General features: G+C 53.5%; 1 protein-coding gene and 1 long non-coding RNA gene across 5 annotated transcripts in view; one reads left to right on the forward strand and one right to left on the reverse strand.

The window, feature by feature from the left end:
- Positions 1–25,007, reverse strand: part of WDR62 (WD repeat domain 62) — a 59,501-nt gene that overhangs the window by 2,323 nt on the left and 32,171 nt on the right. The window contains exons 13-32 of one of the 4 annotated variants that reach the window (XM_017848666.1): positions 24,232–24,357; positions 21,285–21,352; positions 21,084–21,205; positions 19,865–19,940; positions 19,051–19,162; positions 18,882–18,945; positions 17,538–17,660; positions 16,186–16,319; positions 12,800–12,852; positions 9,984–10,202; positions 8,709–8,836; positions 8,267–8,370; positions 7,810–7,920; positions 7,433–7,570; positions 6,714–6,828; positions 6,493–6,619; positions 6,360–6,411; positions 5,588–6,223; positions 4,904–5,061; positions 4,506–4,811 (exon numbers count right to left, since the gene is read on the reverse strand). In XM_017848666.1, coding sequence (XP_017704155.1) covers positions 4,551–4,811; positions 4,904–5,061; positions 5,588–6,223; positions 6,360–6,411; positions 6,493–6,619; positions 6,714–6,828; positions 7,433–7,570; positions 7,810–7,920; positions 8,267–8,370; positions 8,709–8,836; positions 9,984–10,202; positions 12,800–12,852; positions 16,186–16,319; positions 17,538–17,660; positions 18,882–18,945; positions 19,051–19,162; positions 19,865–19,940; positions 21,084–21,205; positions 21,285–21,352; positions 24,232–24,357 — 2,927 coding nt within the window. In that variant the 3' untranslated portion in view covers positions 4,506–4,550. Of the gene's footprint in view, positions 1–4,470; positions 4,812–4,903; positions 5,062–5,587; positions 6,224–6,359; positions 6,412–6,492; positions 6,620–6,713; positions 6,829–7,432; positions 7,571–7,809; positions 7,921–8,266; positions 8,371–8,708; positions 8,837–9,983; positions 10,203–12,799; positions 12,853–16,185; positions 16,320–17,537; positions 17,661–18,881; positions 18,946–19,050; positions 19,163–19,864; positions 19,941–21,083; positions 21,206–21,284; positions 21,353–24,231; positions 24,358–25,007 lie in introns of those variants that run through there. The other 3 variants (XM_017848667.1, XM_017848665.1, XR_001880773.1) reach the window with 3 other exon arrangements.
- On the forward strand, positions 21,361–24,266 carry LOC108513048 (uncharacterized). The gene is made up of 3 exons (XR_001880774.1): positions 21,361–21,459; positions 22,355–22,583; positions 24,187–24,266. It is a non-coding gene; the product is annotated as an uncharacterized LOC108513048 (long non-coding RNA).

The following is a 25,007-nucleotide window of genomic DNA, read 5'->3' on the forward strand; positions in this document are numbered from 1 at the left end:
ACCCTCTCCCTGGGATTTGCCTTTTGGGTTCTTGTTCCTTCTGTTTGTACCTTGTGGCCTGGGGGTGGTAACAGTTCCTGTGGTGCCAGTCCTGGGGTTCTGCACCAGTCCTGGTGGTTTCCCAGTCCTTGCTGCTCGTTTGCAAACGATCCCTTGGTTAAACTCTTTGGAATATCCCATCTAAGCACGCTGTCATCTTCCTGCTGGGACCCTGTCAACTCCCAAACCGCATGCACACACACTCCACCACCGGCAATGGCTTCTTAACCAGGTGGTTTGTCTGAGGAGAAAGTATAGTCCTTCCAGGACAGAGCCTGGCATTTGGAAGAGGGAAGTGGCAGACATGCTGGATCCTCTCTGATTACCAGCCCACTTGCCTTTCTTGCTGAGAGAACCTCTTTGTTTGAGCCGCAACATGCCCAGGACAGGAGAGATGGTCCAAGCACATCAAAGCAATCTCCATTCCTGTTGCCTGGGACTCATCTGATCCCAGATGAAGTCTCCCAGGAGACCCCTGGGAGAGATCTGCATTTCTTTTCTGCTGCCCTAGAGGGCGCCCTGCTCTGTGCCTTTGCTCCTGGTTGGTCCAGGCCATCCAGCAGCTGGGACCAATAACTTGGGCCTCTGACCCTCATGGAATTACCCTTCCTTCCAATCTGTATCATAGTAGAGCCTTCCGCTCCAAGGAGTAAACGTCTGGAGCCCAAGCTGGAGGGACGTTGGTTACTGTTGATGTCACTGTGCACCTGGCCTCTTCCTCTCCTCTGTGAGCCCCCTGCACTCCACCTCTAATCTCGGCCTCCCCATAGCAGTACTATCGGGACAGCTCCTAGGTCCTGCACTTCCAGGCCTGTGCCAGGCACCCCAGTCAGGGCTGCAGGAAAGCCAACAATTGCAAAATGGAGACACCACCTGAGGGTGTGCTGCTGGGTGCCACAGCAGCCGTGTTGCAACCATGAGGCCATGAGCTGGAGACTGAAGCTTGCTCACAGAGGATGATAGAGCAGGAGAGGAAGAGGCCAGGTGCATGATGACATCAAGGGTAACCAACATCCTTCCATCTTGGGCCCTGAAAGCCAGGCGTTTACTCCTTGGAGCGGAAGGCTTTACTATGATACAGGTTGGAAGGAAGGGTGATTCCATGAGTGACAGAGGCCCGAGGTGGTCTCCTGGTGTCCGGGGCGTAGGGGGCTGGACACCAAGCTTTGCCCAGGGATGTTGGGCAAGGTTTTGGGCAATGGTGGCTGAACTAGGCAGGTGGGCCTAGGCCTAGGCAGGTGGTCCAAGTTCTGGACCACCTGGACTCCCTGAGGCAAGGAGTCGTGAGAAATAAGCAACACCAGACATCCCCCAAACATTAAGAGCAGAGATTTAGAAACAAACCCAGAAAAACAAAAAACTGTTCTGGATGTTCCTTGGACTTAAATGTCATGAAGCAACAAGGCCGGCCCTGCCTGGTGGGGCCCTGCTCCTCCTCACACCTCATCTCCTGCCCTACCCTTGCTCACTCCATTCGAGCTGTCCTGGCTTTGCCCCTCTTCCTTCCACACAGATCACGTGTGGCTGCCCCGGGCCTGTGCACTGGCTGTGCTGTCAGCCTGGCCGTGTTCCTGGTATGTCCTCTATCAAGCTTCAGCCCAAATGTCACCTCGGAAAGGCTTTCCCTGACCCTTCACCAGCAATGGATCTCCCCAGCCTACCTAGAATTACAGAGCTCTAATTCCTGAATCTGTTTCCCTGTATAGAAGGTGAGTGGCCATGAGGGCAGGTGCAACACCTGATGTTCCTTCCATTACAGTGCCCGGCACCCGGGTGCGAACTGGCAGGATTTTTTTTTTTTTGACTTGCTATGTCACCCAGGCTGGAGTATAATATGGCGTGATCTCAGCTCACTGCAACCTCTGCCTCTTTGGGTTCGAGCGATTCTCCTGCCTCAACCTCCTGAGTGGCTGGGACTACAGGTGTGCACCACCACACCCCAGCTAATTTTTGTATTTTTAGTAGAGATGGGGAGATGGGGTTTCGCCACATTGGCCAGACTGATCTCGAACTCCTGACCTCAGGTGATCCGCCCACGTTGGCCTCCCAAAGTGTTCGGATTACAGGCGTAAGCCACTGCGCCCGGCAAAATGTTTTGAACTGCAAGATTGGTCCTGATGTGTGTCATGTCATGGAAACAGAGAACCATGTCCTTGTGTTGAAGGGTCCAGCTCTGCCACCAGGCAAATTTAGGTGAGTCTTAGCTGTGTGAGCCTGGCTTAGCAGGGAGGTGCTCAAAGAGCATGGCAGGGGTGTGGGGTTTAGGCAAGCCCCTGCTGGCTTCCTTCCTATAGTGACTTGGGACATTGGGAATGTCTGTTGTATTTACAAGAGTGGCTTTTTTTTTGAGATGGAGTTTTGCTCATCACCCAGGCTGGAGTACAATGGTGCAATTCTGGCTCACTGCAACCCCGCCTCCCAGGTTTAAGTGATTCTCCTTGACTCAGCCACCCAAGTAGCCAGGATTACAGGCGCCCGCCACCACACCTGACTAATTTTGTATTTTAGTAGAGACGGGGNTGTCATGTCATGGAAACAGAGAACCATGTCCTTGTGTTGAAGGGTCCAGCTCTGCCACCAGGCAAATTTAGGTGAGTCTTAGCTGTGTGAGCCTGGCTTAGCAGGGAGGTGCTCAAAGAGCATGGCAGGGGTGTGGGGTTTAGGCAAGCCCCTGCTGGCTTCCTTCCTATAGTGACTTGGGACATTGGGAATGTCTGTTGTATTTACAAGAGTGGCTTTTTTTTTGAGATGGAGTTTTGCTCATCACCCAGGCTGGAGTACAATGGTGCAATTCTGGCTCACTGCAACCCCCGCCTCCCAGGTTTAAGTGATTCTCCTTGACTCAGCCACCCAAGTAGCCAGGATTACAGGCGCCCGCCACCACACCTGACTAATTTTTGTATTTTTAGTAGAGACGGGGTTTCACCATGTTGGCCAGGCTGGTCTAGAACTCCTGACCTCAGGTGATCCACCCACCTGGGCTTCCCAAAGTGCTGGGATTACAGGCGTGAGCCACTGCACCCAGCCAAGAGTGGCTTTTTTTTTTTTTTTTTGAGACGGAGTCTCGCTCTGTCGCCCGGGCTGGAGTGCAGTGGCCGGATCTCAGCTCACTGCAAGCTCCGCCTCCCGGGTTTACCGCCATTCTCCTGCCTCAGCCTCCGAGTAGCTGGGACTACAGGCGCCCGCCACCTCGCCCGGCTAGTTTTTTGTATTTTTTTAGTAGAGACGGGGTTTCACAGTGTTAGCCAGGATGGTCTCGATCTCCTGACCTCGTGATCCGCCCGTCTCGGCCTCCCAAAGTGCTGGGATTACAGGCTTGAGCCACCGCGCCCGGCCAAGAGTGGCTTTTTTAGCAGACACTCCATGTGGCCAGATGCCTGCTGCCTGGGGTAGCTGGTACCAGTGCCGGGAGCTCATGGAATGTAGAACTCCCGAAGGGGAAGCAGTTATCTGTCCCAGCTGCTGGTGGCCTGGGCCTGCTGCCAGGATCATACAGTGGGCAAGCCTGCCTGGGTTTCTTGTTTTACTTTGTTTTGTTTAAAGAGATGGGGTTTTGGCCAGGTGCGGTGGCTCATGCCTGTAATTCCAGCACTTTGGGAGGCCGAGGTGGGTGTATTACCCAAGGTCAGGAGTTCGAGACCAGTCTGGCCAACATGGCAAAACCCCATCTCTACTAAAGATACAAAAATCAGCTGGGTATGGTGGTGGGCACCTGTAATCCCAGCTACTTGGGAGGCTGAGGCAGGAGAATCGCTTGAACCTGGGAGGTAGAGTTTGCAGTGAGCCGAGATCACACTACTGCACTCTAGCCTGGGTGACAGAGCAAGATTCCATCTCAAAACAAAATAAATAAATAAAAGATGGGGTTTCACCAAGTTGCCCAGGCTGGTCTCAAACTCCTGGCCTCAAGCGATTCTCCCACCTTAGCCTCCTGAGTAGCCAGGATTATAAGTGCAGGCCACCATACCCAGCTTGGGCAAGCCTGTTCATGGGTCCTCAGTTTCCCCTGTTGCAGATGGGGACACCACCACCCTGGACCTTGTGGCATCTACTGTGGCCTTGGCCCAGAGGCCCCGAGCCGTGATGTGGCAAAGCATGGGCTGCTGGGCAAGGTAGGCACATGGTGATCACAGCAGCTCCAGTGAGTTCTCAGGCACTGGCAGGGGGCAGGTAAGAGGGAGGGGCTGGCTCCTCCCTGGGGCACAACTGGGCCCCACTGGGTAAGCACCTCACATTGGTCTGCGGCAGCTCTGTGGGCAGTGTGGGAGGACCGGCCCTGATCATGGCTACAGTTCCTGAACTTCCTGGGAATGCTGGTCCTGTGCTCTCCACTGACAGACACGAGTCCTCTGGGCATCACCCTCTACCCTCCCTCCCTGCTTCCACCTGAAGAGGGCTTTGTGGATAGGCCCAAACAGACACCAGGAACCATTCCTCCAAGCTGTCAGTTTATTCGCTTAAAATACCTAAGTCCTCAGAAGCAGCAGGGCTGTGGTGGAGGGGCTGCACCCTCAGTGGCCCCGTGCCTTCCTCCGTACAGCCTGCACCAGCAGCTCCGAGTAGTGTTCCAGCAGGGCCTGCAGGTCTGGGCTGGCCAGAGGGCACAGCGTCGGTGGGGAGGGGGGTCCTGGGCTGGGCAGGGCCTGGGCTGGGGCCACACTGGTCCCCACCAGGCATTCGGCCTCCAACTGACTGTGGATCCACAGGAAGGTGGAGACCAGCTCAGTCCGTGCCTGCTGCTTCCTGGTGTCCACCTGGCCACTGGAGATCAACTGCAAGGGATGCCAGCCTTGTCAGGGGCCACCAAGGCCAGGCGGTCCCAAGAGACCCCTCAACCCTTTCCCGACTCTGGGGTTTGGCTCACCACACGGTAAAGGTCGAGGGCTTCTTGGAAGGTGGTCTGCAGCCTGTGCAAGATGTTCCCTACCCTGTTCAGCTCAAGGGGGGACGGGGGCAGGGCTTCAGCCGGCACCCAGGGCTCACTCCAGCGGGCAGGGCTGCCCTGGAATAGACCGAGTACACCTGAGGTAGAGAGGAGGGAATGAGCAAGACGAGCTGCATTCCATTGGTGTGAGCTGCCAGGGTAGTTGGGTGGACTCCATGCTGTCCTTCTGTCTGGAACTCTTCTCTGGGTCCCCAAGGCTCCCTCCCCTTCACTCCCACAGGTCTCTGTTCCAATGCAGCCTCCTCCCTGAAGCCTCTTCTCGTCCTCTGGTTTGTAATCCAACCCATCCACACCCTGCACTCCCTCGCCCTCCTCTATCCCTCCTGAGCATGTGTCACTTTGTGATACATATGACGGGTTCTGTAAAGGTTTAGTCTGGGCATTGCCCCCAATGAAGATGTCAAGTCTCTGTTTTGTCTACCACCATGTCCCATGTCCCAGGGTCTAGCACAAAGCCCAACATGTAATGCTTATTAAAGTTAATGAACGAATGAATGAATGACACAGTTCCTGTGCGCAGGTCAAGTGTCCATCTTTGAAGCTGAGCCGGCTAGCACACAGGATGAGCTTAGGGGACAGTCCTTGCTCCAGGGCTGTACTCACCAGAGGTGGACTCCAGGAGGGAGGCAGTGCCGCCAGGGATGCCAGGCCTGGCCTCTGGAAGCTGGGGGCTACTGGGGTGGGCAGGAAGGCCAGGGGACTCAGGAGCTGGGAGACTTGGGCGAAAGGCAGAGCCATGGAGCCTCAGGGTGCTCTCGTCCATGGGGCTAGGGGCTGGGAAGCTCACTGCTGGGATGGTGACGCCAGGCTGGGCATCCACAGGGGGCAGCAAGAGCCCATCACAGACACTTGACAGGGTCAGTCTCAGGTTGGCCCGGGCCTCGTGGTTGCCCCAGGAATGCAGGGCAGGCTCTTGGCCCTCGCTGCCCAAATTGGGTGTTGCTGCAGCGGTGATGGCCTGAAGCTCCTGGCCCAGAGAGGCCAGCTCCCCAACAGACGATGGCCTACGGAGGGGCTGGGCCAGCGTGGCCATGATAGGGCCCTCACTGTCACCGAGGGAGATGCTGCGTGATATCCTGGCACGGGAGCTGGCAGTGGCCTCCATGTAGGAACAGGTGGAGGGGGTGTGGACACCCTGAGCCAGGCCTGGGGTGGGCGCAGAAGTGGGCGTTGGGAGCTTCCTGTCTGTGGGCAGCACAGAGGCAGGGACACAGGACGCCAGGCTCGTAAGGCAGGGGGCTGTAATGAAAGCAGATGGCACTGACTCCCCTACACAGAGCTGACGGCTAGGGCCCCCCCTGCCCCACAGCTCGGCTGGACATCCGGCCCCTTGCTGAGAAACCCAGGGTTGTCCGTCTGGGACTGGGACACTCACGTGGTGGGCGCCAGGCCTCCAGGGTCTCTTCAGCCTTCCCTGCAGCGAGGACCTGTAGGCACAGCTCTGAGGTGAGGACAAGACCTCGGGGTTCCCAGCCCCATGCCCTGAGGGAGGTGGCCCCAGTACTCACGTGGGTCCCGTCTAGGGAGGCGTAGCCAGTATCTGCTCTGGGCTGGCTTCCGCCTCGGTCCATGGGCTTGACCTCTGGAGACTTCACGAGGCGCTGGGTTGCCCGGGAAGGGAAGGTGTGGGTGAACCTATAGGAAGGAGAGCAGGGGGAATGATTCTCATTCAGCTTGCTCCGGGGCAGTCAAGGAGCCAGAGGGTGGGCTGTGCTTGGCCAGCTTCTACCTGGATGCCTTCTGGAGGCTTGAGAGGAACTGCGTGGAGATGCTCAGGCGTGGGTTGAAGAAGTACTCTTCAGCTTCAGAGGCCTCCACGTCTCCCAGAGCTGCAGGGAAGAGCTCTAGGGGAACATCCCCAGGTGACCCTCATAACCCTTCCTGCCAAGCAGCCCCGGCCCCAGGCCAGCCAACAGCCCAGTGGGGCAATCCCCAGAAACCCTTATGTGCAGACACAGGGTACAAGCAGGGGCAGTGGGCAAGGAGGCATCGTGAGGCTTAGGTCAAGAGTGAAGCAACAGGCCAGGCACGGTGGCTCACAACTATAATCCCAGCACTTTGGGAGGCCAAGGCGGGCGGGTCACCTGAGGCCAGGAGTTCGAGACCAGTCTGGCCAACATGGTGAAACTTTATCTCTACTAAAAATACAAAAAATCAGCAAGGCTTGGTGGTGTGCGCCTGTAATCCCAGCTACTCGGGAGGCTGAGGCAGGAGAATCGCTTGAACCAGGGAGTTGGAGGTTGCAGGGAGCCGAGATTGCGCCACTGCACTCCAGCCTGAGCAACAGAGTGAGACTCTGTCTCAAAAAAAAAAAAAAAACAAAAAAAACGGAGCAGGTGTTCTCCACTCACCCTCCCGGCCCTGCTGGGGAGCCAACTCCAGGGACACCAATGCCGTGCCCAGGCTGCACAGATGGCCTTGGCAGGTGCGGGTGAGGCAGGGTCCTACCTCTGCAGGGGGACTCAGTCAGTGTCTCGAAGTGGTGGCGGAGGAACTTCTCCTGCTCTGGAGTCTGGGGTAGGGAGCTGCTGGGGACGCTGGGTCCCTCGGGCAGGGACAGCTCATCTTCTGTGGGACCTGCGCATCCTGACAGGGAAGGAGGGGAGGGACAAGAGGAGCCAACACCATGAGTCACAGCAGACGCCACCTGAAATGTAGAAAGCAGGCCCCACCCATCCCTGCCCTGTTGCCTGCAGGCTGAGAAGCAGGGATGCCCGTGTTCCAGGCTCAGTGGGCTCCAAGTGCAGGGCCTGTGCTTAGACACTGTGACTGGCCCTAAGCCAGGCCCGAGCAGCGATTCCCCTGTGTGTCTGGCCCCTGCTTACCTGGGAAATGGGGCAGCAACGTGGCAAACCGAGGGGCGGGGTCAGGAGGCGGAGCTGGGGAGTGGATGGCCGCGAAGCTGCATTCCAAGTCGGCCTCTGACTCCCCCGAGTCTGAAGGAGAGAGTTGGGGTCAGGAGCCCACAGCCTGACCATTCAGGTGAGCCAGGGCCAGGGCTATGTTTCCCTGGGCTCAGTTTCCCCATCTGGAGGAGGGATGATAAGAGCACCCACCCACCGTTTTATGAATGAGGGAAGTTCCACATCAAGGAGGTGGCAGAGCTGGACTCTCAGCTGTAGGCAGCTGGGCCCAGAATCTTCAGGCAGCAGCTGGGACCACATGTGTCTTCCCTGACAGACTCTGAGCTTCAGTACTGGGTCAAAGTCACCAGTGGTGCCCAGCAAGGGGCCTGGCTGAACGCACAGACTGTCACAGGGTCCCTGCCTGCCGTGCACTCACCCTCAGGCGGGCTCTGGTCGTTTGGGCTGTCAGAGGACACCCTGAGGTAGGAGTTGCCCTGCTGGTCTCCAGGCCTGGCCTCCGCCTCCTTCCCACAATACTGGCTGCAGTGCCAGTGGGGGCAGAGAGAGAATAAGAACTTCAGCTAGAGACTCAATAGCCAGCTCCACCTGGAGCGCCTAGGCACCCGTACCTGCTGCTCCTGCAGGAGCACTGCCTCAGCCTCCCCGCCTCCTCCAAATGTCCCCTCCTTCCCCCAGGTCAGGCCCTCCTGTACCCCACCTGGAACCAAGGAACTAAGGCTGGGCTCCTGCCCCATGCAGGCCACAACTGTCCCCACTCCCACAAGCCCACTGGGAAGGCAGAGAACAGTTCTTCCAGGGTGCAGCTATCAGCTGGGGCTTCCTCCAACTAAAGCTCCTTTAGTAGAAAGGACACCCACCTGTCTGTCCCTGTGACTGTCACTTCTGCCTCCAGAGAGTAGAGGATGAGCTCACTGGCCTCAGATGATTCCTTCTGTTGGGGGAGGAAGGAGGGGTGCCCACGGCCAGCTTCCTGGGGACTCTCTGACTATGGGGAAGACAGCACAGCCATTCTGAAGCAGCCATGGCTGGGGCCACTATTATGCCAGGAACCATGCTGGCTGCTGGAGGCTGTGACCCAGGGCCTGTGCCACACACTCTGCTCACAACCAGCTTGTCCTGGGCTGCCCCTGCATTATCAGTCCCTTTATAGATGAGGAAGAGGTATGGCACCAAAAATAGGAGGTCCAACCCTCTACGTGTCTATTTATATGAAGTTCAATAATAGGAAACCCAGTCCTTGGTTAGAGGTCAGAATACTGGTTATCCTGATGCAGGGACCTGACTGGGAGGGGCAGAAACCTTCTAGGAGGTAGAACACACTCCAGATTTTACCCAGGGTAGTGGACGTATATGAATTACACAGATAGTTCATCAAGCTGTATACCTAAAATCTGTGCATGTTACTGGATGTATATTGTACCCCAATAAAGATGACAAATTATAGGATAGAATAAAAAGGAATTTTGTTTGGAAAATAGTAGAGTAAGAGCTAAAGTTGCACGGGCACCTCTAAGAGCCCAGGCCCTATGCTTAAGCATGGATTCCTGTAAAAGCCCTCTGGGGCAGAAGAGATTGTTATTACCATTTTAAAGTTTTTTTTTTTTTTTTTTTTTTTTAAAGAAAACAAAACAAAACAAAACAATTTAAAAAATATTTTTGTAGAGGTGGGATTTTGCTATGTTGCCCAGGCTGGCCTTGAACTCAAGTGATCGTTAAGTAATCCTCCTGCCTTGGCCTCCCCAAATGCTGAGATTAGAGGTGTTAGTCACTGCCCCTGGCCCCATTATGACTACTTTTTAGACGACTGAAGCCCAGAGAGGTAAGCCTCTTACTCAACGTCACACAACAGGAATGGGTTAGGGTCAGGGCTCCATCTACCCAAATGTCCCCCACTTGGGTACAAGCCTGCTCTAGCATCCAAGCTCTTAACCCCCAAGTGACTCACTTTCCAACGACTCCCTGTCTGCCCTGGGAAGTCTTGCTGTGCGACAGTCCCGGGGCTCACCCTCCTACCCTTTACCGCCTCATGTAATCCTCCCTGCCCCCATGGAATGGGAGTCAGCCTGAGGCGCCAGGCCCCGGGGCCGTCACAGTGCCAGGGCTACAGGCCAGGCTGTGGGGGAAGTGCGTACCTCACTCAGCAGGCTGGCCAGGCTCTGTGGCTCCACTGAATCCAGAATGGAGTTCTCCAGACTCTCGGGCTTCATGGGGGTAAAGTAGCAATCCAGGTCCTGGGCATCCAGGATGGTCTTGAGGGGCTCTTGGCCAGCCCGCTCTGCCCAGCGGCCGTGGGGCTGGTAGCTGCGCTTGGCATGGAAGGCTGAGCCATCTGCCACATCATCATCCCCTAGCTTGAAGGATATGGGACAGTCAGGCACCCGGCTGAGTGCTCACTCACTGAGGGGAGCGCCACAGACATTTCACACAGCCCATCCGGGCTCCTGGCTTTCAATACCATTCAGAAACAACTTCCAGGTACGTATCTCCAGCATGAACCTTTCTCTTTTTTTGTTGTTGTTGTTTTTGAGATGAAGTCTTGCTCTGTCTCCCAGGAGGGAGTGCAGTGGCGCGACCTTGGCTCACTGCAACCTCCACCTCCCAGTTTCAAGCAATTCTCCTGTCTCAGCCTCCAGAGCAGCACCACCACACCTGGCTAATTTTTGTGTTTTTAGTAGAGATGGGGTTTTGCCATTTTGGCCAGGCTGGTCTCAAACTGCTGACCTTAAGTGATCCGCCCGCCTCGGCCCAAAGTGCTGGGATTACAGGCATGAGCCACTGTGCCCAGCCCATTTTGTTGGTTTTTGGTAGAGGTGGACTCTCACTATGTTGCCCAGGCTGGTCTCAAACCCCTGGGCTCAAGAAATCCTGCTTCGGCCTCCCAAAGTGCTGGGAATGCCCAGCTGGGATTCATGAACTTTTCTCTGAAACTTCAGAATTGCACATGCGATTGCTCTACATCTCTGTATGGATGTCTGGTAGGTATTTCAAAGTTAACATGCTGACAACTCAACTCCTCATTTCCTCCACACAAACCTGCTCCTCCTAAAGCTTCCCTGTTTCAGTTGTTTTTTCCAGTTGCTCAGGCCCCAACCTTGGGATCATCCTTCATTCACCTCTCTTATTCTGTCTCTTATAATCCACATTGTCTTTCTCTTCTCTTTTTCTTTTTTTTTTGATACGGAGTCTTACTCTGTCGCCAGGCTGGAGTGTAGTGGCACGATGTCGGTTCACTGCAACCTCCGCCTCCTGGGTTCAAGTGATTCTCCTGCCTCAGCCTCCTGAGAAGTTGGGACTACAGGCACACACAACCATGACCAGCTAATTTTTCTATTTTTAGTAGAGACGGGGTTTTACCATGTCGGTCAGGATGGTCTCAATCTTTTGACCTCGGAATACACCCGCCTCGGCCTCCCAAAGTGCCGGGATTACAGGCGTGAGCGACGGCACCAGCCTCTTTTTTTTTAAGAGACAAGGTCTCGCGCTGCTGTCCAAGCTGGAGTGCAGTAGCACAATCGCTGCAGCCTCCAACTCCTGGGCTGAAGCGATCCTCCTGCCTCAGTCCCCTGAGTAGCTGGGACTATGGGTGTGCACCACCATGCCTGGCTATTTTTTTTTTTGAGACGGAGTCTTGCTCTGTCGCCCAGGCTGGAGTGCAGTGGCGCGATCTCGGCTCACTGCAAGCTCCGCCTCCTGGGTTCACGCCATTCTCCTGCCTCAGCCTCCTGAGTAGCTGGGACTACAGGCGCCCACTGCCATGCCCGGCTAATTTTTTGTGTTTTTACTAGAGACAGGGTTTCACCGTATTAGCTAGGATGGTCTGGACCTCCTGACCTCATGATCCGCCAGCCTCAGCCTCCCAAAGTGCTAGGATTACAGGTGTGAGCCACCGTGCCCAGCCATGCCTGGCTATTTTTAATTTTTTGTAGAGATGGGGGTCTCACTATGTTGCCTAAGCTGGTCTTGAGCTCCTAGCGTCGTGGCCTTTACAGGTATAGGCTGTTATGACTAGAACATTCGTCCCAGTATCTGCCTGTTTCACTTGCTTCAACTCTGATCAAATATCATTTTCCCAATGAGGTCTTTCCTGTTTACTTAAAACTGCCACCCCCTAACACTCCTTATTTTCTCTATTTTTATTTTTTTTATGAGACAAGGTCTTGGCTCTGTTGCCCAGGCTAGAGTGCTGTGGTGCCATCTCAGTTCCCTGCAGCCTCGACTTCCCTGGCCCAAGCAATCTTTCCACTTCATCCTCCTGAGTAGTTGGGACTACAGGTATGCACCACCACGCCTGGCTAATTTTTAAATTTTTTGTAGAGATGGGGTCTCACTATGTTGCTCAGGCTGGTCTTGAACTCCTGGGCTCAAGCGATCTACCTGCCTTGGCCTCTCAAAGTGCTGGGATCACAGGTGTGAACCACCGTGCTGGGCCCCTGTTCTTATTGTCTTTTTTGAGACAGGACCTCACTCTGTTGCCTAGGCTGGAGTCCAGTGGTGCCATCTCGGTTCCCTACAGCCTCAACCTCCTGGGCTCAAATGATCCTCCCACCTCAGCCTCCTGAGTAGCTGGGACCACAGAGACGCATCAGTGTACCTGGCTGACGTATTTTCCTTCTCGATTCTTTTCCCTCCACAGCACTTATCAGCACCCAACATACTACGTCACTTACTTATTTAATGGGGACACTGTTCCTCACCCACACAGGCAAGTGAGCCTGTGAAGGGAGAGGCTTTTGTTTCCCTTGTTCACTGTTGTGTCCCTGACATCCAGAACAATACCTGGCACAGGGCACTGATCATGAACAAAGAGCTGTCTCACTGAGCCTGGAAGGATGACAGGGCTTCTCCAGAGAATAGAGAGACATGGAAAGGAAAAAGGGCTTCCAGAAGGCAGAGCTGGGGAGGCGTTTCCTCTGCCAGCCCCTGAGCAACCCTCTCCCTGAAGACTTACCAGCCGCTTTGCCCACAGTGGCAGCTTGCCGTTGGTTAGCAGGCATCGAGGATCTGGACAGAAACACACAAAATCCATGAAAAGAGGACAAACATCCCAACAAACAGGCCACATACATAACCGGGCAGTCCCCAAAGAAGCAACACCACAACCCAGAGGTCAGAAGGCTCAACAGCACCGGGTGTCAGGGAAATGCAAACTTAAACCGTGGGACACGATATTTGACTCACAAGACTGACCGAGGTGACAAAGCTTAATACTACCAAAGGATGGCAGGAAAAGTGTGGGGACAACGGAGAGCCTAATGCAATGCAGGGTGGAGCAGTAACCGGGTTTGGAGAACTCTGGGGTTCTCTTTTTTTTTTCCTCTTGAGACAGAGTCTCGCTCTGTCACCCAGGCTGGAGTGCGGTGGCGCGATCTCAGCTCACTGGAAGCTCTGCCTCCTTGGTTCATGCCATTCTCCTGCCTCAGCCTCCCAAGTAGCTGGGACTACAGGCACCCACCACCATGCCCGGCTATTTTTTTTTTTTTTTTTTTTTTTGAGAAGGAGTCTTGCTGCGTCGCTCCAGGCTGGAGTACAGTGGCATAGCTCTCGCTCACTTGCATAGCTCTGCCTCCTGTTATTCGGCCATTCTCCTGCCTCAGCCTCCCGGAGTAGTCTGGACTACAGGCGCCTGCCATCACATCCTGGCTAATTTTTTTGTATTTCTTAGTAGAGGACGGGGTCTTTCATTGTCGTTAGCCAGGATTGTCTCGATCTTCCTGACCTTGTGATCCACCCCGCCCGCTCACCAAACGTGCTGGATTACAGCGTGAGCCACACCCGGCTAATTTTTTTTTTGCGCGTATTTTTAGTAGCCATGGGTTTACTGTGTTAGCCAGGATGGTCCTCCGATCTCCTGCCCCTTAGCACTTTGAGAGGTTGAGTGGAGGAACTGATGCAGGAGTTCAAGACCACCTGGCAACACAGTGAGACCTTTTCTCTACACACACCATCCCCTTGACCATACGTACTTGAGTTTGGGTGTGGTAGCTTTGGGGGGGGGGGGGACCTGTGGTCCCCTAGCAACTCCACAGGCTGAGAGGGAAAATTGCTTGAGCCCAGGCAGGTCAATGGCGCTATAGTGAGCTATCGATCTGCTATTGCACTCCAACCTGGGGCAACCCAAAAAAAGTGGAAATAAATTAAAAAATAAAATAATAAAACAACTTTATAAAAGTAAAATAACCCTCACATTTTGAGGATGCCTAGGAGTGGTCCCCCTCTGTCTCCATACCATCAGAAACCCTTAAATGGCTACCTGCCAAGGGGAATACCTAAAATTTCGGAGGCCTATGCTTTGTATTCACCAATATACAGTAGATGAGAGACTTTGTACGAGGAAAAAGATTTCGGACATATCCACAACAGAATTTATTTATTTTTACTTATTCTTATTTTTTGAACGGAGTCTTGCTGTCACCCAGAGCTGGAGTTGCAATGGCACAATTCTCAGCTCACTGCAACCTCACACTTCCAGGTTCAAGTAATTCTCCTGTCTCAAGTTCCCAAGTAGCGGTTACCCGATGGCACGCCATCAACGCCCAGCTAATTTTTGATTTTAGCAAGATGGGGTTTCACCATGGTTGGCCAGGCTGGTCTCAAACTTCCTACCTCAGGTGATCCACCTGCCTTGGCCTCCCCAGAGGTGGCTGGATTATCAGGCCGTGAGCCACCGCACCAGCCTCAAACACATCTTTGATGCTGGTCAGGTGGTGTAAGTAGATGAAGCTGACTACAGTCTGCCTCAGAGTGATCACATGTCAGAATGTGGACAGCTACAGCATTGGGCCAGAAGTGGTACACCAGTCATACCAGGGAACATGAGTCACACACCCTAAGACTCTGCTTGAGCTACTTATAGGAAACGAGGTGTTTCTATTCTCTATGGAGTTTTTTTTTTTTTTTTTTTTTTTTTTGAAGAGGAATCTGCTTCTGTGGCCCAGGCCTGGAGGTGCAGTGGCCAGATCTCAGCTCACTGCCAAGCCTCCGCCTCCGGGTTTACGCCATTCTCCTGCCTTACCTCCGAGTAGCTGGACTACAGGGGCCCGCCACCTCGCCCGGCTAATTTTTTATTTTTTTTTTTTTAGTGAGACGGGGTTTCATCCGGGTTAAGCCAGGATGGTCTCGATCTCCTGACCTCATTGATCTGCCGGTCTCGGACCTCCCAAAGTGCTGGGTTACAGGCTTGGCCCAACCGCGCACACGGCCTCTATGGGATTTTATAAGCCTGTAGTTGCTGGGGGTATCTTTTCCCCTAGTAAAGGCAGAGTCTGTCCATCAGCAAAGCCAACATGAAGAAAAGCAGAGCCAAAAGATACAAAAAAAATCTTCCTATTAACATCATCTGTCTATCTGGGTCCAGCCACGCTGAAAGCTAATTCTCTCCAATTTTCAGGCACCAAAAAATTCTCTTCCTTACTTAAGCCTGGTTGCTTTTATACTGAAAGAGTCTTGACTGATATGTTTATTGAGTTTCTTTCTTTTTCTACAGACAGGGTCTCACTCTATTGTTCAGGCTGGAGTGCAGTGGTGTGATTATAGCTCACTATAACCTGGAATTCCTGGGCTCGAGCAATCTTCCAGCCTCAGCCTTCCAGGTAGCTGGTAATATAGGTGTGCACCATCAGGCCCAGCTAATTTTTTTCTTTTTGTAGGAACGGGGTCTTGGTATGTGCCAGGCTGGTCTCAAACTCCTGGCCTCAAGTGATCCTCCTGCCTCAGCCTCCCATGTAGTTGGGACTACAGATGTGTGCCACTATGCCCGGCTAATTTCTTTAAATTTTTTTTGCATAGATGGGCTCTCGCTGTGTTACCCAGGCTGGTCTCGATCTCCTGGCCTCAAGTGACCTTCCCATTTCAGCCTCCCAAAGTGCTAAAATTCCAGGTGTGAGCCACCATGCTAAGCCTGATTACTGAGTGTTATTTATTTTATTTATATTATTATTATTTTTGAGACGGAGTCTTGCTCTGTCACCCAGGCTGGAGTGCAGTGGCACAGTGCCACTGCACAGTGGCTCACTGCAACCTCTGCCTCCCAGGTTCAAGCAATTTTCCTGTCTCAGCCTCCCTAGTAGCTGGACACACGCCACCACGCCCGGCTAATTTTTGTATTTTTAGTTGAGACAGGGTTTCACCATATTGGTCAGGCTGGTCTGGAACTCCTGACCTTAGGTGATCCACCCACCTTGGCCTCCCAAAGTGCTGGGATTATAGGTGTAAGCCACCACGCCTGGTCAACTCCTGAGTTTTAATATGTGCCAGGCCCTGTAAACAAAGTCATGGGCAAAACCCAGCAATGATTCCCTACACTGACATAGTTCAAAATAGGGCCCCTTTTCCAACCTGGATCCAAGCTGTCTTTGGATGGTGTCTTCAGCATCTCTTCTGGCTCACACTCTTCCTCCAGATCATCCTCTGTCTGCTCTCCAGGGCTCAGGGAGCGAATATCACTAGGTGTGGACACATACGTATCCTGCCTAAAGCCAGGAATGAGGATGGTAAGGAGAGAATACAGGCAAACGGGCTGGTGGTGGGGACTTGCCTAGGGCCGGACCCTGTGCTAAGCTCCATGTTAACATATTCTTGGCTGCTGGTCAAGATGGTGCTGGCAAGTCTCTCACTTGACACTGTCTCCCCACTAGAAACACATCACCACAATAGATGAGATTAACAAAGGCCAGACTACAAACAAACACAAACTCTCTCAGGGTCACAGCAATGGGATGGAAAGCCAAGCAGACAGTGGGACTGCAGTCCTGTGTTGGGCTCCCTATAGGTGGCAGCAATGATGGTGGCTCCTCCCGAGTACAGGAAACTAAAACTCCCTTGGCATGAGGTAGGCACTGAAGCCAGGGCCCTGGTTCATAGCTTAGGGGTGGAGCGGGAGTCTCAAAACCAAGATGATACCTCTAATACCACCTCAGGACCTCAGGACCAGTGGCCCCTGTTAAGGCCTGATCTCCACAGTGCCCTGGGAGCCACATGGAGCCAATGGCAAAAACAGACACACCCAGCAGCAGGAGAGAAGAAAAACTAAAAAACCTCCCACTCAAAATGAGCAACACCCAAACCAAAACCTCAAATCAAAAACTAGAACATGAGTTATCTGCAAATAAAACTGGCTTTGCTACATAAACACTTGAAAGAAGTATATTTAGAAGATTCAAAGAAGTGAAGCTACAGCTTTAAGGTGGGAGTAAGAGGACACTGCGGTCCCACTGCAGCCTTCCCCTCAGACCCCCTCCCTACCCACCCTTCCCCTTGGCTGGCCGGTCTGGGACTGCTCTGTTCCCACAGCCACTTGGGGCATCCCCCATCACAGTGCTCAGAGGTTCGCCAAACACTTTGCTTTTCCACTTCAACACCCTTCTCATGGCCAGGTGCAGTGGCTCACATCTGTGATCCCAGCACTTTGTGAGGCCAAGGTGGGAGGATCACTTGGGCCCAGGAGTTCAAGACGAGCCTGGGCAACACAGCAAGACTCTGTCTCTATTATTTATGAAAATTTAAAAACCCCACAAACCTTTTTGTATGTATTACTGTAACTGCATATTCAAAGTCTGTCTCCCCGACCCAGCTGTGAGTGTGCTAAGGGCAGGGCCCAGGGCTGTCTTGGCCACTGCTGTATCCCCAGCATCACTCCATGGGGCCCCAGCAGGGACTCATTCCTCTGGTAGGACAGGGGCTGCCAGGACCTGGGGTGGCCATTCTGCTTCCTGTCCTTTGTGTGCTGCTGCTGCTCCTGGTGGTTGATCTCCAGCAAGTGCTGCTTCATGCAGTTGGTGATCTCCGGGCCCAGGTGCCAGATGAACACACAGCTGTGGAGGCCAAAGAGAGACACGCAAGGCAGAGGAAGAGTGAGCATGGGAGCTATTGCTGTGGCTGACCCTGAAGCCACCCTCACCACAGCCTGGACCCCATTCTCCAGATGCTCCTGGAAAACACACCCCTATCCGCTTAGTGCAGAGATGCTGGACTCGCCACATCCATGCCCTGGACCCAGGTCTGGGGCATCTCAGCAAACCAGGGCCTGCTCTGGAGGCCTCAAGACCCGAGGAAGGGGGCTGTGGGGAAGAACAGGGGTAAAGCAAAGGGAGTTGACAAAAGGGATTTCCTTGAGCACCACCCATGTGCTAAAGAATGTATGGATATCATCTCATTCATTTCTCACCATACAATTTTCTTTTTTTTTTTTGAGAGTCTTGCCCTGTTACCCAGGCTAGAGTGCAGTGGCGTGATCTCCGCTCACTGCAACTTCTGCCTCCCAGGTTCAAGTCATTCTCATGCCTCAGCCTCCTGAGTAGCTGGGACTACAGGCGCCTGCCACCACGCACAGCTAATTTTTGTAGTTTTAGTAGAGACACAATTTCTCTATGTTGACCAGGCTGGTCTTGAACTCCTGACCTCAGGTGATCAACTCACCTAGGCCTCCCAAAGTGCTGGGATTACAGGCGTGAGCCACCACGCCTGGCCTCATCACACCATTTTTAAGGTAAATGGTGTTGTCTTTTACAGGGGAGCAAACTGAGGCTCAGGGTAAATAAGCTGCTCAAGGTGACACGAAAATAAGTGACAGGGCTGGGATTTGTTTCTTCTTTTTAGGTTTTTTTTTTTTTTTTTTTTTGAGACAGGGTCTTGCTCTGTCACCCAGGCTGGAGTGCACTGGCGTGATCTGTGCTCCCTGCAACTTCTACCTACCAGGTTCAAGCCATCTTCCCCCTCCTGAGTAGCTGGGACTACAATTGTACACAACCACACCCAGCTCATTTTTGTAGAGATGAGGTTTTGCTATGTTGCCCAGGCTGGTCTCGAACTCCTGAGCTCAAGTGATCCATCCACCTCAGCCACCCAAAGTGCTGGGGTTACAGGTGTGAGCTATCATGTCCAGCTTAGAGCTGGGATTTGAACTTAAGGCTGGGTGTGACACCAAGACTCCCACAATCCAAACTGGGCAGCTCAGAAATGCTTTCTACACAGGCAGGTTGAGAACAGTGCTCATGGTATCTGAGCCACAACTCTCCCAATGGTCCATATCCCACCTGTCTCCAGATACTGTGATCAAGTGATGACAGTCATAGGTGAACTTCATGCTGGTAATAATTTCTGCAAAGAAAGCAGAGAGGCTGCACTTGCCTTTGGAGTCAGAGGCTGGGAGTGGGGGTTGGGGAGGGCGGTGAGGAGGCCTCCCAAGCAGAGAGGTAGACCCACCTGAATGGCCAAACATCTTGGCAATGCACTCGCCTGAGTAAAAGTCAATCACTGAGATGCTTTTGTCAGAGCAGCTGGTGGCCAGGAAGGTGCCTGAGGGGTCCACATGGACCTGCCAGGAAAGGGACCCACATGTCACTCCAGCTGCCTGCTTCTTCCTTATGATGAGGCCTGGGCCCCTCCCTCCCCCATGGTGGATGCTCAGCACATGGGACCCTGGCAGGGCAGGAGCTCCCGCTCCCATTCGACAGGTGAAGAAATTAACCACCACCTCAGCAGTAACAACAGTAGCCAGGCCCTGAGCTAAGCACTGAACGTGTGCAAACTGAACTCCTCCAGAGAACAAGTCTATGAGCCAAGCTGTCCATGTGCATTTTATAGGGGATGATGAAACAGGCTCAAGAGATGATGCTTGCCCAAGGTCACACAGTCAGCCTGAGGCAGAGCCTGAATCCATAACTGTCCTAGACCAGAGGCTCTGAGAAGGTCCCCCCTTGTCCTGAGTGACCCATGGCTGGTGTGGGCAAGCCAAGAGGGGAGTCCATGCCTCTGATTCTTCCCATTATACCCTGCTGCCACTCAAAATGGAACCCACTTAGATGCTCCACTTGGGGAAGGGCTCTGTAAATAAAGGAAACACAGCTGGGGTCACCCTCCCCACCCTCTCGCAAGCATCCTTGTTTAACCAGGCCTGAGAAGGTGCTGGCCAGCGCAGTGCACTGAGGAAGGACCAAGGCCACAGGTCTCAGGTGTGGGCCATCACAATAGATGGCCCATCAGGGCAGCAGACAGACGGGGGTCTCCAACTCCTTACCTTCAGCAAGGACCCTTCGTCACCCTGGGAGCCCTTGTAGCACTTCTTCTGCTTCCCGTTCACAGTGTTGTAGACTCTGGGGAAGTGGGGGTGTGTTGTGACCAACAGGGCCCCGCCTACCCCACCACCTCATCCTCTGGGTCTTGTTGTCCTCCCCTCCCCTGGAAGCCCCCTGCTACCTCTTGTCCCCATCTGATGCCTAGACTGAAACTGAAACCCCATCTCAAGCTGAGGTTGTGTCCTGGGGTACCCACTGAGTTAATGCCCATCTCCCCCACACACTGCAAGCTCAGTGCCTGGCACTGCATGAGAAAGAACTGGAAAGGGGGTGCAGAGCCTCTCTGCACTGCTTTGCCCCCTGCACACTCACTCTCTGCCTCCCCCTGGCTCACTCCTCCACATCCTCCCCAGGCTCAGGTGTCTCTTCCTCCAGGAAGTCCTGCTTGATCCCCAGGTGGGGTCAGGTGTCTCCGCAGGGATCCTGGGCTCCCCCATCTCTGACTACTCTGTCACTGTCTGTGGCTGTGAGGTGACCATGTCCCCTCTACTGGACTGTGAGCTTCATGAAGGAGGGCCTGGGGCTATCCTGGCCACTGCCATGATCCCAGCACCATCCAGCCCAGTTAGGTACTCAGGGAATACGGGTGAATGATGGAGTTTATGTGCCACATCAGCACCTTAGTCATCCCACATCAGCTCTAGGGAGAGCCAGAAGGAAGCCCTCTGCTGACCTGGAGGCCAGGCCTGGGAGAGCCCAGCTTCTAAAAATACTTGCTGGTGGCCAGGTGTGTGGCTCACACCTGTAATCCCAGCACTTTGGGAGGCTGACGTGGGCGAATACCTGAGGTCAGGAGTTCGAGACCAGCCTGGCCAACATGGCGAAATCTCATCTCTACTAAAAATACAAAAAATTAGCTAGGCGTGGTGGTGGAAGCCTGTAATTCCAGCTATTTGGGAGGCTGAGGCAGGAGAATACTTGAACCCAAGAGGCGGAGGTTGCAGTGAGCTAAGATGGCACCACTACATTCCAGCCTGGGCAACAGCGAGACTCTGCCTCAAAAAACGAACAAACAAACAAACAAAAAAACCAAGAAGGAACACCTGCTGGGTTCCTCAACCCCCTCCCAGCTTCTTGGGAACCAGAGGAACAGAGGGAGAAAAGTAGACAGCCTAGGACAAGGCAGACCAGGCCAGCTAAGGGTCCAGGGCCACCCCTTACCTCACATTGCGGTCCTGGCAGGCCACGGCCACGTACTTCTGGGTGATGTCAATGTCCATGTCATACAAGGTGGTTTTCTCTGCTACGTGGTGGGTACGGACAAAGTGTAATCCATCTGAACCCTGGCAGGGCCGGCAGGACCTTCAGAGAATGCTCCGATAACCCCCCACCCCAGCCCCCAAGGAAGCTTTGCCACCCTACCCGCTGGGCACTGCGAAAGTAGATGCTCTTGTCGGCTCCACAGCTGATCATCTGGATGTCTCTGTTGCCTGGGGGAGGAGGACACATGGGCAGGGGACCCTAGCTGGGGAACTCCACTGCAAGAGCCATCAACCAACTGTGCTGGGATCAAGGAAGGCTTCCTGGAAGTGGTGAGGTGGGTGCTGGGTCTGGGTGGGACTCTAAGATATGAGCTATGTGTGTGAGAGGGCACAGGTGGAGCTGTGGGCAAGGCAGGCTCTGCAGAGCAAGGGCATATAGAGAAACAAAGGCTGGGGACAAAGAAGGGACACCCTCTCCAGTCTGGGATTGAGATAGGTGACTTCTGCAGCAGAGTAGAGGCAGGACTGTAGCAGGGACCAGTGGAGACAGGTTGGGAGGCTCGTGCCACCAAGACCAATTGCAAGATCCACACGAGCCTTGGGCCAGGCCCCATGCATATGGCTAGTCTTCCTGAATGCTCACCACCCATCCCACTGGACAAGTGTGAACACAGAGGTTCACAGAGTCCTTGTCCCAAGGCACACAGAGGACGGGGCAGGACTGAACCCAGGCATTCTCTGGTGCCAGGGTCAAAGCTGTTAAACACCGCTCTGAACCTGGGCCTCCCCTTTGAGCCTCAGCTTCCTGTCTGTACAATGGGTATGGTGACAGTCCCTTCCCTGGAGAGTGGTGTGAAGCCCTTGAAACAGGGACTGCCACATGGTAAGCACTAGACATAGTCTTGCTTTTATTATTCTCATTTCTTTTTTTTTGAGGTAGAGTCTTGCTCTGTTGCCCAGACTGGAGTACAATGCCGTAATCTCGGCTCACTGCAACCTCCACCTCCTAGGTTCAAGCAATTCTCCTGATTCAGCCTCCCAAGTAGCTGGGATTACAGGCACATGCCACCACACCTGGCTAATTTTTGCATTTTTAGTAGAGACAGGGTTTCACCATGTTTGTCAGGCTGGTCTTGAACGCCTGATCTTGTGATCTGCCCACCTCGGCCTCCCAAAGTGCTGGGATTATAGGTGTGAGTCACCGCCCCCCACCGTCTCATTTCTTTACAGAATAACAGTTTGGTGAGGATGAAACAACAGAACAAATGTAAAACTCTTAAAGAGTCTCGGCACATCAGACATGCTCCTTCATGACAGGACATTTGAGAGGGTCCAGGCCTGACATACAAGTATCAGAAGTTGCTCAAGGAGGAGTCGTTGGCTTACAGAAGGGAGTGAGCCCCATATAAGTGAGGAAGCGTAACCCGGGAGGGACCCAGAGAAGTCCTGCAAGCCTCTGGTAATGTTCTGCTTTTTAACCTGCATGTGGTGAATCTAAGTACCGTATTTAACAATATTACGACCACGAGCAATTAGAATAGTCTCTACTATCAACAATGTCCCAGTTCAAACCTCGCTCCTAAGAACTGTGAACTGGATACTCACTGGCTTTTTTTTTTTTGAGACAGAGTCTTGCTCTGTCAACCAGGCTGGAGTGCAGTGGCACAATTTTGGCTCACTGCAACCTCGGCCTCCCGGGTTCAGGCTATTCTTCTGCCTCAGCCTCCCAAGTAGCTGGGATTACAGGCGTGCACCACTGTGCCAAGTTACTTTTTTTGAATTTTTAGTAGAGACGGGGTTTCACTATGTTGGCCAGGCTGGTCTCAAACTCCTGGCCTCAGGTGATCTGCCCGCCTCAGCCTTCGAAAGTGCTGGGATGACAAGTGTGAGCCACCACGCCTGGCCTATATTCTTCTTCCTCTTTTATTTTATTTTTTTTTTTTGAGACGGAGTCTGGCTCTGTCCCCAGGCTGGAGTCGGTGGCCGGATCTCAGCTCACTGCAACTCCGCCTACCAGGTTTAACGCCATTCTCCTGCCTCCGCCTCCCAAGTATCCTGGGACTACAGGCGCCCGCCACGATCGCCCGGCTAGTTTTTTGTATTTTTTAGGTAGAGACGGGTTTCACCGTTTAGCCAGGATGGTCCTGCGATCTCCTGACCTCGTGATCCACCGTCTCCGGCCTCCCAAAGTGGCTGGGATTTACAGGTTGACCACCGGTTTTTTGTATTCTTAGTAGAGACGGGGTTTCACCGTATTAGCCAGAGTGGTCCCTCGATCTCCTGACCTTGTGATCCGCACCGTTCGGCCTCCCAAAGTGCTAGGATTACAGGCTTAGCCACCTGCGCCCGGCTTTTTTTTTTTTTTTTTTTTTTTTTTTTTTGAGACAAAGTCTCGCATTGCCACCCAAGCTGGAGTGCAATCACTGGCGCAATCTCAGCTCGCTGCAAGCTCCGCCTCCCAGATTCACATAATTCTCCTGCCTCAGCCTCCCGAGTAGCTGGGATTACAGGCGCACACCACCATGCCTGGCTAATTTTTTTGTATTTTTAGTAGAGACGGGGTTTCACTATGTTGGCCAGACTAGTCTCAAACTCCTGACCTCATGCTCTACTTGCTTTGGCCTCCCAAAGTGCTGAGATTACAGGCGTGAGCCATGGCACCTGGCCATTATTCTTTTTTTTTTTTTCGAGACAGGGTCTCACTCTGTTGCCTAGGCTGGAGTGCAGTTGTATGAACTGAGCTCACTGCAGCCTCCACCTCCCAGGTTCAAGCAATTCTCCCACCTCAGCCACCTGAGTAGCTAGGATTACAGAAACACCACCACATCCAGCAAGTTTTTGTATTTTTAGTAGAGACGGGGTTTCACCATGTTGTCTAGGCTGGTCCCAAACTCCTGACCTCAGGTGATCCACCTTCCTCGGCCTCCCAAAGTATTGGAATTACAGGCGTGAGCCACTGCACCTGGCTCCAGCCATTATTCTTTAGACTATACACAGATACTGTATTCACTTGTTTGGATATGTATTTTACAGGAGAGTTGAAAGAATGAATCCTTTTTTAGCAGGGTAGCCAGCAAGGCGCAGGGAGCAGGAAGGAAGGGGCTCACCAGCGAACTTGATGGCAGTGATGGAGGAGGAGTGGTCATCCAGCGTCTGCTCCAGGTTGTAGTTCTTCTCCACATTCAGCACATGGATCAGCCGGTCCCGACTGGCTGAGGCCAGCAAGGTCAGCCCTGTGAGAAGAGAGAATAAGACTGGTTCCTGAAGGCTGCGTGGGTGCCCTGGCCTCCCAGAAGGGCAGTGTGACCAAGCTGCCCAGTCCTCGGAGAAGGGGTCTTTGGTTCTTCAACTGTAGCCAATTTGGCTCAAGCCTGGCAAGGGCCACTCCCTCAGCTCCGTGTGGTCTTTCCCAGAGCCCCCACACCCTGGCATTTCACCTCCTCACCACCAGCTCAGGAGGGTGAGTCTCAATGGGCGCATGGATGCTCCTCCAGGGTCCACAGCAGACACTCCAGCAGAGCCCAGTGCTCTTGCCTGCTGGGTCCGACTCCTTGGCGTGCTGGGTAAAGCCCTGGCAACCTCTCAGCCTCTTCCAAAACCAATGTCCTCTCACCCTCTGAGGTCTGGCTACCTGGGCCTTGTTCAGGTCCTACTGACTGCCTGTGGCCAGACTCCCATCTGCCACCAGCCTTCCCTACTCTGGTCACTTGCTATGTCTGAGGCCTAACAACGTGACCTGAGGCAGAGGGGAGATCAGGAGAGGCGAACCGAGTGAAGAGATGTTTAAAGATAAGTTGGTAGGGCACACGGCATGGGGGATGGGAGAACGAAAGAAGAGCATGGGCAAAATCACATCAAGATATAACTCTACCATCTCCATAAC

The sequence above is a fragment of the Rhinopithecus bieti genome, unplaced genomic scaffold (assembly GCF_001698545.2).
Source record: "Rhinopithecus bieti isolate Rb0 unplaced genomic scaffold, ASM169854v2 scaffold_32059, whole genome shotgun sequence".
NCBI classification, from domain to species: Eukaryota; Metazoa; Chordata; class Mammalia; order Primates; family Cercopithecidae; genus Rhinopithecus; species Rhinopithecus bieti.